The sequence below is a fragment of the Hylobates moloch genome, unplaced genomic scaffold (genome assembly GCF_009828535.3).
Source record: "Hylobates moloch isolate HMO894 unplaced genomic scaffold, HMol_V3 SCAFFOLD_20, whole genome shotgun sequence".
Taxonomy (NCBI): Eukaryota; Metazoa; Chordata; class Mammalia; order Primates; family Hylobatidae; genus Hylobates; species Hylobates moloch.
In genome coordinates, this window is record NW_026652295.1 from 54,202,407 (window position 1) to 54,214,623 (window position 12,217).

The following is a 12,217-nucleotide window of genomic DNA, read 5'->3' on the forward strand; positions in this document are numbered from 1 at the left end:
AATAAAAAGTTCAATGATAAATTCCTAATGCATAATCAGAACACCACCTACAATGTTAAAATATAAAGAAAGAAAAGAGCCTAATGGAAACTGAAAATTGAAATCTTTTTTTAAAAGCTAATATATATCCCATCTGCATTTGAAAAGAGATTTTTTTGGATGCATAAACATTTGAATTGTCTCAGAGAGATAAAAGAGTGGTCCGAACAGCAAATCTTTGAAATAAATACTGGTTCTCAATCTGACATTTCACATTAGCCGTACTTATTGTTAATTACTTAAGGGGGAAAAAAGGTGAGTCACACACAGCTATTCTCAAGACAATACACAAAGATTTCTAAAGAATTAACTTTTACATATAAAAATTATCACCCTCTCTTCCTCCTTCATACACACGCATGCTAAGCTTTTGTCATACTTCACAACTTAAGCAAATCACTCAAATGCACAGAAACTGGCAGATGCAAGTAATTAAGAAAATAGGCAACAATGAAAATCCATTTAAAGTTGAGATTATGCTTCTAAAATATACACTAACTGAATTTATTTAAAAGTTTAACAGCAGACAAAAGAGAAAAATAAACTTAACAGGCTAACCTATCTCATATGAGGATAAACTTTACCTTCAATTCTAAAGATTCAAGATGCTAAAAAAAAAAAAACCCTTTCTGGTCTAGTTTTCACTTGACTAAAGCCCTACATGTTAACATCCTACATTCTATATTGTACACCAATGAAAACTTTGAACAACAATGATTTCTAATGTATTCATCTCTTTCTCTCTGGAAAACGATGTTTTAAATTTATTTATCACTTATTGTCCGAGAATTTGAAAAATATTTTAATTATTTCTGAATGCTTTAGTCTTATACATTGTAGAATGCTTCAGTAGGGAAAAGCTGTGTCCTGAAACATCTCTAACATCTTACTGGCTTGTGTTTGGCCCATGAAACATAATCCATACAACAAAATAATATAATTGTTCTAATGCTACATCATGAGAAAACATCTTGAAAATTTTCACTGGAGTGAGAGGTTAAGTTTGGATGATTTAAAATCATGCACGTCTTACTAAAACACAATGAAGCCCATCAGCCTACTGAGTGGGGAGGGAGATAGCATTTAATATGCACGAAAATGCCATCAGCAGAGGAAGCAAGCAGTGGGTTCAGAAATAAGCTCTAAACAATAGACGCTGGAGACTACTAGTTGGGGGAGAGGGGTGGGAAGGTAAGGGCTGAAAAACCACCTATTGGAGACTATGCTCATTGCCTGGGTGATGGATTCGATCATATGCCAAACCTCAGCATCACACAATATACCTTTCTAACAAACCTGCATGTGTACCCTGATTCTAAAATAAAAGTTGAAGAAAAAAATGAGCTCTAATTTGGAAACTCACAAAAGCACATGCTCTGAATGGCAGCTTGAATTTGGCAGGTTAGCGACTTCTCAATTGAGCAACTGCATCAACAGGGTAAGTAAAATCAGTGATCTGTTCAGCCATAATAAGTGACTTCCCAAGGAAAGCCAGCTATTTTCATATAATTAACAGATTTGAGTGTTACTGTTTGCTATAGACTAAATGTGTCCCCCAAAATTCATATATTGGGGCCAAAGTCCCAATGTGATAGTGTTGGGTGCTGGGGCCTTTGGAGGATGTGATATTATCATATAATAAGAAATATTTGGTGTCCGACCATAGCTCTTGACACAGAGTTCCTAAAACCCTTCTGATTTCCTCAGTCATACAGACACTAAGAGGATCTTTTGTTCTGATATTTGGTCGTTGACCTCCATTCCTGACATACAGTTCCTATGACCTTTGTGATTTCCTGAGTGATAGGAGTGTATGGCAGAGCTCCTAAGACCCTTGGAATTCCTTCGTGAGGGGCATCTTTTGTTTGAATGAGGTGATTCCTGGTGGCCTCCTGGATAGTCTTAGGGTAGGGGGAGCAGGGGACAGTGGCAGATGTTGCCAGGGAACCAACCATGTGATTAGACAGTTGGAACTGTCACCCCGTCAACCTCTGAGGAGGGAAGAGGGGCTGAAGATTGAGCTGCTACCGATGGCCAATGATGTAATCAATCATGCTTATGTAATGAAGCTGCCATAAAAAACAAATAGGATTGGTTCGGGGGCTCCTGGATAGCTGAACACATGGAGCCCGGGCGTGGCATGCCCATAGAGGGCATAGAAATTCTGCTCCCCTTCTCCCGTACCTCACCCTGTGTATCTCCTCCATCTGGCTGTTCATCTGTATCCTTTGTAATATTCTTTGTAGTAAGTGGGTAAATGTAAGTAAAGTCTTTCTCTGAGTTCTGTGAGTCACTCTAGCAAATTAATTGAACCTGAGGAGGGTCATGGGTACCCTAATTTATAGCTGATCAGTCTGAAATACGGATCACAATTTGGGACTCGTGATTGGTATCTGAAGTGGGGGCAGCATTATGAGACTGACCCCTTAAGCTGTGGGGTCTGAAGCTAATTCCAGGTAGACAGTGTCAGAATTGAACTGAATTCAATTGAATTGAATTATAGGACATCCAGCTGGCATCTGTTGGAGAACTGTTTGGTGTATGGGGAGAAATACACACACATCTGGTCACAGAAGTGTTCTGTGTCATGATCAATGGTGTATGAGAGTGAGTAGCAAAAACACTCAGGTTTTCTCTCTCTCTGAGGAGGTAATTACGTCATGAGGGTAGAGCCCGTGTGAATGGGATTAGCGCCCTTAGAAGAAACAGGAGAGAAATGATGTCTCTCCACCACTCTCTACCAGCAAGACAGTGGCCATCTGTAAGCCAGGAAAAGGGCCCTCACCAGAACCTGACCATACTGGCACCCCGATCTCTGATTTCCAGCCTCCAGAACTATGGGAAATAAATGTATGTTGTTTAAGCTACCCAGCTGATGGTATTTTTGTCATAGTAGCCTAAACGAAGACACTGGTTAGTTTGTACTTCTTAGTGATAAAATATTGTCACTGAAGTAAATTCTTGATTTTAGTAAACTAAAAGTTATTTTAGAAAAAGGTACAAAAATCTACTGTAAGAATGTTTTTTTTTTAATAATTGGTTTTCTTAGAAGTCAGAAAGATCTTGGAGAAACTCCTCTATACCTTAGTTTCACATATTTCCTAGAAAATTATGCCAGAAGTTTTAGTTTTAAAATAATGTAACAAATGAATTTTAAGCAACTAAAAGTGAAACTATGTACACTTAACAATAAGAAAAAAATGTCAAAATGCTTCTTCGAGTAACAGAAATACAAATAAGATAGTCTTTCTTTCTTCTTCATATCCTTATACCCAAGTCCTCATAGCAATGGTATCTAATGTGGATATATGAGATGCTGCATTGGGACAGAGGAACAAAATGTTAGAACTTCCATTCATATTTTCATTTTATACTTTAGAACTCTATACTTTTGTGTTTTATAATTATAACACATATAATAATATAGTAATATGTTCATATGACTTATACATATATCTGCATATATGGGGATGCAGGCTGAACATCATTTTCGACAGGGGTACATAATAAAAAACATCTGGATATGTGTAAGAATGAAAGACAGGGTTTCCCTTCTACACAGTGATCTTAAAAGAGCTAAGTTCCATTCTTCTCTTCAAATAAAATTTTGACTCAGATTTTAATTCATGCTCTATTTAGGGTAAAACATATGTCTAATCATCTGTTGCGGAATATTTTTACTTCACATATTCACACATAGAAATATACAATAACATTAAATATTATGAAAGCAGGGCAGTGAAAACAAAAAATACATATGTAAGACAGTAAAAAATATGTATTGATAATCCACTGCACATTTGGTATAAACTAAATACTGTAGGTAGACAGAAAGATAATATACAATAGCTCTTTTCTCAAGAAACACATAAATCACAAACTCTTGGGCTTAAATGATCCTCCCCAAATGCTGGGATTACAGGTGTGAGCTTTTGCACCCGGCCTGAGAGATGTGTTTGGAGAAGTCTTCCCACTTCTCTGTGTTCTAGAAGCTTTTTAGTGGCCTCACTCAAATTGAGAGCTCAGTTACCCCAATTCTTTAGTGATACTAGAAACTTGATTACAGCTGTAGTGGTACTTTTGTGCACAAAACATTTGGGGAGGATCATTTAAGCCCAAGAGTTTGAGACTAGCCTGGACAATATAGTGAGATCCCATCTCTACAAAAAAATTTAAAAAATTAGCTGGGCATGACAGAGCATTCCTGTAGTCCTCACTTCTCAGGAGGCTGAGATGAGGAAGACTGCAGTGAGACATGATTGTGCCACTGCACTCGGCCTGGGCAATAAAGTAATCCCTGTCTCTAAAAATAAATCAATTCAACTCAATTCAATTAAGCACATTTCTCAACCTCTTAAACCCATGTTCCCACTATTGATAAAGACCCTCAGAGATTCTACTTTGGCCTTAAGCTGAAAGCCTAACTCTGCCCAATCCCATCGACCAAGAGAATTTTGTGAAGTTCTACTTCCTGTGGTGGATATTACATAGTGAGTTTCTGTTACGTTTTCTAAATATCATATTTAAATTTAAATACACTCTTTCAAGACACACAGCCCCCGCCTCTAAGATTCTAATATACCTGCCAAAGAAGGCATGCCTTTTCCCAGATGCAGGAACACCATTTCACAGAGAAAGAGCACATAGAACACAGTCTATAACTAGTGAACATTTTTCTCCATATCTATTAGGACGCCTTTCTTTAGAATTTACCTGTGAGACAGGAAGCAAGGACATGAATATCTTACCAAGTGTTTTCTGGATATCATTCTTGGCTGGAAGTAAAGATCCCCTGGCATCTAAAAGCACTTCAGCCGTTTTCTTCAGTTTCTCTACAGCAACCTGCTGACTTGATATCTGTCCTTGCAGAGCCTGTAGGATTAAACGCTTTTCAATTATACTCAGTAGGACTAAATAATAGATTTCTAATGTGGACAAAATTATTTCTAATAAGATAAAGTAAAATTGGACAGAATAAACTTTTCATTACACCAACTTTCATCATCGACTTACTCCAGAGTTCTTCGAATAAGGCCAGTTATAATGCAGCATTAGCAAAAGCATCTGCCAGTCTGGATAATACAAACTAAGTTTTGAAATAAACCTTTGAGCATATGTTCATAATAATTTCCCTGGTTCCTGATCATACAACCCTCTAACTTTATACCCTTAACCCCTACTTCTAGGCTTTGTACAATGCCCCAACTACTACTAAAACAAACAACAACCAAAAATTTGAGACCACTTCTGACTCCAGGTAAGGAGATAAATAAGCTCCCCCAAATCAGTAGATCCTGACTCGATACTGAGTCATGTTTATTTCTGTTAATTCAATAAAAGTTACTGAACATCTAACAAATTCAAAAAGCCTTGCTACATTTTGTGAATATACAAAAATAAAAACAGACACGAAGCTTACTTTCAGGGATTTTATGGTTTGAGGCAGGAAGTGGTAAGTGCCACAGGTGAGTCTGAAAAAACGCGGCTGGAAGTTAACAGGAAAAAAAAAATGGGAGGGAAATGAGGGCCACCTCAATGGTAGTGACACTGAGACGGCTCCTTAAGAAAGTGTGTATTTGGGAGAACAACTCCCTGCAGAACGAACAGAAGACACAAAGATGAGGACAGAAGAATCACAGGAGAAGGGGAGAGTCCCATCCAGTTTGACCATGCTTATGGGTGAGTAAATAGAAATAGGCCTGGAAAGGCTTCAAACATCAGGCTAAGGAGTTTACATTTTATCCCATAGCAATGGGGAGTTGTGCAGGGCTTTTGGGGAAGGGGTTGAGATGCTCAGGGCTGTCCTATAGGAAGGCTGAATTTGTAGCACTGCATGGGAAAAGTCCAATGGAAACGAAATAAAGCAGAGATACCAGTTGGGGACAACTTCAGCAGTAACAAAGCAGTGAGGACCACTGAAGGCCGAGGGCTGAAGACAATTCCACTGTTCGGTCTGTTTGGCCTGAGAAGGTGGAATTAGTTACAGAGTTGAGAAGAGTCCAAAGGACTTGGTAATAATATGCAAAGCTGTGTTGCCACTATGGTAGCTACCAACTACATGTAGCTTTTAAAATTTAAATTAATTGAAATTTTAAACAATTTAAAATTCCATTCCTCGGTTACAGTAGCCACATTTCAAGTGCCAAGTAGTCACTGTGGCTAGTGGCTACCAGTTGAACAGAGCAAAATATAAATAAAGTATTTCCAGCTGGTGCGGTGGTTCACTTGTAATCCCAATGCTTTATGGGAGGTCAACTTGGGAGGATCACTTGAGGCCAGGAGTTCAAGATCAGCCTGGTAATAAAGCGAGACCTTGTCTTTACAAAAAAAGTTTAAAAATTAGCCAGGCATGGTAGTCGGTGCCTGTAGTCTCAATTACTCAGGAGCTGAGGCAGGAAGACTGCATGAGCCCAGGAATTTGAGGCTGCAGTGGGCTATGATCATGCTACTGTGAATTCCAGCCTGGGTGACACAGTGATATTCCTACTTCCTTAACATAAATAAATAAAAATTTAAAAAAATAAAAAATTTCATCATCACAGAATGTTCTATTAGACAGCACTGCTGGAGAGGGCAGGAACAAAGGACAAGAAGAGACAAGAGTAGAAGTGTCCAAAGATTTTGAGCCTAGGTAGTTCACAGAATTTACTTTTTCTTTCTTTCTTTCTTTTTTTTTTTGGTGAGGGGGACAGCGTCTCACTCTGTTGCCCAGGCTGGAGTGCACTGGTACAATCTCAGCTCACTGAAGCCTCGACCTCTCAAGCTCAGGTGATCCTCCCACCGGAGCCTCCCAAGTCACTAGAACCCCAGGTGCATGCCACCATGCCCAGCTAATATTTTTGTATTTTTTTGTAGAGCCAGGGTTTTGCCACATTGCCTAGGCTGGTCTCAAACTCCTGGGCTCAAGCAATCCTCCTGCCTCAGCCATCCAAAGTGCTGGGATTATAGGAATGAGCCAATGCTCCCAGACAATTAGTGGAATTTATTTAAAAAAAAAAAAAAAAGTGAGAGCAAGCTAAGAGTAAAGGAATGCCTGTTTTGGAATTCATGATTTCAAAGTGCTTTCGGGACCCTCCTCCAGAAGGAAACAGCAAAACTGGAAATGGAAGAGACTTGGAACCCAAACTGGAAACAGACATAGAGAATTGGAAGTCAAGATACATGATGTGACTCCTAAACAAGAAAGCACAGGAATGCCAGAGAAGGAGATTCCAAAGAATCATGGAGAATATTTATATATAAGTGATGGGGAGAGAAAAAAAAAGAACACATGTAATTGATGGGGTGGAAATGGGCCCAGAATAACTCTGTCCCCAAAGATTAAAGGAAGAGAGAAGTGGAAAAGGTTAACAGTGTCAACTGCTTCAGAAAGGATAATGTAAACTGAAAGACTAATGAGTCCTTGAATTTAACGAATAGCGGTCCCTGCGTATCTCTGAGTGAACAGTTGTGGCTCAACAATGGGAAGGAGGAAAAAAAAGATGGAAGCAGGAGCCACAGATACGTCTTCCAGAAGTTTGACCCTGCATTTCTAACAGCTCTTACAGATTTCTGCAAAAGTGGGCTGCCTGGCCACACAGGCCTATTCCCAGCTTTAATTTATCTTAAGCGACTCACGCTCCTCTTCTACTCCTGCATTTGGATTTCAAAGCCCCCAAATGTCCAGTTGTAGATGTGAATTCATCCTTGGCCATGGGCCTAGCTTTCCAACTGCCTCTTGAGTATTTCCATCTGGATGTATGCAGTCACCTCCAACTCAAAAAAGCTGAATCTGAACTTACCATCTCATTCTCTGTACCTACACTTTCTCCTGGGGTATATCTGACTACCCAAGTAGTCAACCTGAAGTTCCTCCTAGATTCTGTCCTAAGGCTTATTTTCCACATGCAAATCAACCATTTAAAGCTTTTTTTTCCACACATGCAAATCAATCAACAATTTTACCTGCTTAATATTTTTTAAAAGTCAACTTTTGCTCCATATTTCTGGATCATTCCAGGATAATCTCTCTCTTGGATTGTTGAAAAAAGAATCCTAACTGTGTTAGATCCTGCCTCCAATCACTTCTATAATATAGCTCCTAATGTGTTCTATCTAAAATATATATCTGACCGCATATCACCCCTGATATAGTTTGGATATTTGTCCCCGCCCAAATCTCACATTGAAATGCAATCCTCAATGTTCAAGGTAGAACCTGGTGGGAGATGATTTCTCATGAATGGTTTACCATCATCATCTTGGTGCTGCCCTCGACAGTGAGTGAATTCTAGCAAGATCTGGTCATTTAAAAGTATGTAGCACTTCCCCACTGCCCCACCTCTCTCTCTCTCTCTCTCTCTCTCTCCCTCTCTCTCACTTGCTTCTGCTTTTGCTATGTCACATGCCTGCTCCTGCTTTGCCTTGCACCATGAGTAAAAGTTCCCTAAGGCCTCCCCAGAAGCTGAGCGATGTCAGTGCCATGCTTGTACAGCCTGTAGAATCGTGAGCCAACTAAACTTCTTTTCTTTATAAATTACCCAGTCTCAAGTATTTCTTTATAGCAACATAAGAACAGCCAAATATAACCCCGTTAAAATCTCTTAGTAGTCTCCCTTCACAAAAAGGCCAAGACTTGAGCATGCTATAAAAGGTCCAATGAAATCTATTCCCTAATTCTACCTTCAATCTCAACTTTGTTTCAGAAATGTCCAGCACAGTTATTTCTTAGCTATTTATTCATGCTGGAACCAATGTCTTAGCAACTCTACATACCAACTTCTTCATGCAACCTGCCCCTGTCATCCTGAACTTGGCTCTTCTTCGCCTTTTAATACTCAGCTGGAAAACCTTCCCTAAGTCTCTCCGCACTCCTAGCTTTAGTAAGTACTCCTTACAGGAACTCCCATAAATACCCTGTGACTATTATTGGATTTATCTGTGTCTCCTATCAAACTATAGCCTTCTTGAGAACTAAGAAGTCATCCCTTTCGGCTTTCTATTACTAGTGCCTAGATCAGTGCTTGACACATAGCAGGCTCCAAAAAATTTTTTCTGGAATAAATGAGCAACTAAGTAAATAAATGAACATATCAGATGTAAGACCTAAAAAGGTTTTCTTCTATTTCAGCATTATTTATTATCATTATTTAAATGCCTAAAGCTAATGGCAAAAATTTCCTCAACTAATCTTCATAATCCAAGAAACTGAGATGACATACGGGCAGTCTGTGCATACGTCAAAAGGCCCACCAAACCATGACCAACATAGGATGTAGAATGCCAGAACCTACAGTTGTTTCAAGATGCCAAAGAATCCTCATCAGAGTGGATCTGTTTGAAAAATTCTCCTAGCAGTTTAATTACGGGAAGTGTAAAAAAAATCCCTCAAGACATGAACTTTTTACCTGTGACCAGACTGAATCTAGACCACAGTGACAGCTTATTCATATAACATGGTTATTTAGGAGATGAAGTAAGTGAAGGGAACCCTCTGAAAATTTTTTTTTAGGATGTGAGTTCACCAAGGGCAGAGACAGGGTTTTAATATCTTTGTGCCTTCATGAAACTCAGCATACAAATGTTTACTGAATGAATAAATACATCTAAAAGTGATCATTGTTCTATCAGAATATCCAATACCAAAGATGGCCCTGACTACCAGCTTAAAACTCAGAAGTGAATTATAAAAGAAGCATGTCTTCTTCACCTCTTCTTCTCAAAACATCACATGCCTTTACTCTTGACAATTATATTCAAGAGAGTTAATCATTTTTAATTCCTAGCAAGTATCAAGGTCCTAATTGAACAATAATAGTTGTTTATAGTGCTATTTTGGAAAAAAACTGTTAATTATGGTATTCAAATGGGTACCTTATATTGTTTTCAATGGATTTCAAGGAAATTAAGACATGAAAGAAGGATCTGTGACAAGAGAATACCTGTTGGGATGAGAAGACAGCGAAGTCCATACACTTCCAGGCATTTGTACAATTCATAAAAGTTTCCTGACTTAACACCACCCCAGAGATCAGTGCAAGTCTGGAAGGCTGACATTGTCAGTCAATGCAATCCCCATTGCTGGTTCCACACCCAGGCCTTGAGACTGGTCCCAAAATCCTGTTTTCTGCACCTCTTATGGGGCTAAAATCTTGTTTTATCCACTAATTTCCCTGGAAGGGGATCTTGAGGAGTGTTATTATGGCCTAGTAGTATCAGACTGTTGACAACACAGTTAACAGTTCTTTGAAGAATAATGCTAATAACAATATGCTATTGGCCAAAAATATTTCAAATGAAATGAACAAATTGAGTGCCCCCAAAATTACATTTATGATTCATCAGAATATAAGGAGAAGACAGTATGTTACATGTAGAAAGACTGATTTTTTGTAGTAGTCTCATGGGTTTATATTATTGTTAAAAGTAATTGTAAAATGTTAATAAACATGAATGAAATGGAGGCCACCTAATCCTCATAAAAATTTATCCTTGATACATTCTGAAATCTTCTGAGACAAAAATATGTGCATTATCAGCAACAACTTTAATTGTACATTTAATTTTTAAAATTACGCTGTGACTTAATTAGAATTCATTCTCCTTTGATATCTCTTTCTTTTTCACATTTCTTTAGCTGTTTTAAAACTGTAAGAGTCTTCTGCAGCAATTACTAAATAGGTTTTTCCATTTTAAAATTTATCCATGTATCTGTTTAATTAAAAAACCATCACATTCTTTGGGTTTTATTCTTTTTCTGCTCTAGTTATATAAAAATTACTTTTATATGGAATATAATCTGTTTACTAATATAGATCTAACTTAAAATGTGTTATTTCTATTTTATGCATTTTCTATACTTAAAATAACTTCCTAATTAAATGTAATATATGCAATCAATAATTATTTTAAATGATATGTATTTCCTACTAAAATAATGACCTTAATGTCACAGTATCTCCTCTACTCCCACCACATATCTTGTCCTTGAATATACAATACATTGGGAACTAAAAACTTAATTAAGATAGATTTCTTCTTGTACCTGTGGAAAGGAGAAAGAAAAAAAAAAAACAGGACTGAAAATGCACATTGGAAAAAAGGAAGCAACCCTGAGGAGGCTGCATGGATCTGGGGATGCTGACCTGGCCCACAACCTCTCCCTAGTGTCCAGTGAAGGGCTAGATAAACTCTTCAGCCCGGGAAAGAAGCAGTGCCCTCCACTCTCTTGACCTCCCAGCTTGACCTCCTTCCCTGCTCTCATCCTACACTTCCCACCCCTTCACAGGCCTTCTCTCTGCCTGACATTAACCTGCCACATTTCACCCAGGTATAACTTAGCTTTCCAGAGTTGTCAATCTCAGGCAATACCTAACTTTAAGCTTGCCCATCAGGGTACCTGTTTCCCGTGTTAACAGCACAGTTTTTTGACTCTGTAAATAATATGCAATTAACTTCGGAAAGACAGTTGTCTAACTGGCAATCCTGTGTTTATTTTCTAGCTATAGCAGTAATAACCTACTATTATTAACCTGTGAAATGGAATCATATAATAGATTTATGAAATGAAACCTTTAAACTCAAAATTACTGGTCACATTAGTTCTCATCCTTTACTTTAGAATTTTAAAATAAGTTTTACATTATAAAAATAGATTAAAAACTCTCCACCACTGTATGACTGAGAATCCCACTGTTATGCAGTTTTGACACCGAGCCTGTATTTCTGAAAGAGCGGGTGGACTTTTTGAGAACTGTACTGAGTAATTATTCAAGTTTGTATCTCTATGAATCATGAAGATATTCAGTAAAAACCCTAATCCTGGTCCTTAGAACTGCTGAATATGATGGTAGCATCCCTTCTTCCATTCCAACTGTCCATTCCTTAACAAATATTTATTGAGTACCAACTTTGGGCCAGGTAATATTCTAGGTGCTGTGAATACAGCAATGAATAAAGCGGACAAAAACACCTGTTCTTGTGGAGCTTAATTCTAATGGAGGAAAAGACAGTGAACAAGATAAGTAAGTATAAAGATAAATAAGTGGCCAGGAAAATACTGAGTTTTGTTTGGGGATGGAGGGGCAGGTCACAAGCCATAACAGCAATGTCAAACCTGTTAAAAAAACATCAGGAAAGCTGGGTGCGGTGGCTCACACCTGTAATCTCAGCACTTTGGGAGGGTGAGGCAGGTGGATCA

The 12,217-nt window shown here is 38.2% G+C and overlaps 1 protein-coding gene across 23 annotated transcripts in view; it reads right to left on the reverse strand.

Annotated features, from left to right (window-relative positions):
• DST (dystonin) overlaps positions 1 to 12,217 on the reverse strand; it is a 495,141-nt gene that overhangs the window by 115,720 nt on the left and 367,204 nt on the right. For all 23 annotated transcript variants that reach the window (XM_032140288.2, XM_032140274.2, XM_032140272.2 and 20 more), the window contains one exon: positions 4,788 to 4,911. In XM_032140288.2, the coding sequence (XP_031996179.1) occupies positions 4,788 to 4,911 (124 nt within the window). The remainder of the gene's footprint in view (positions 1 to 4,787; positions 4,912 to 12,217) is intronic.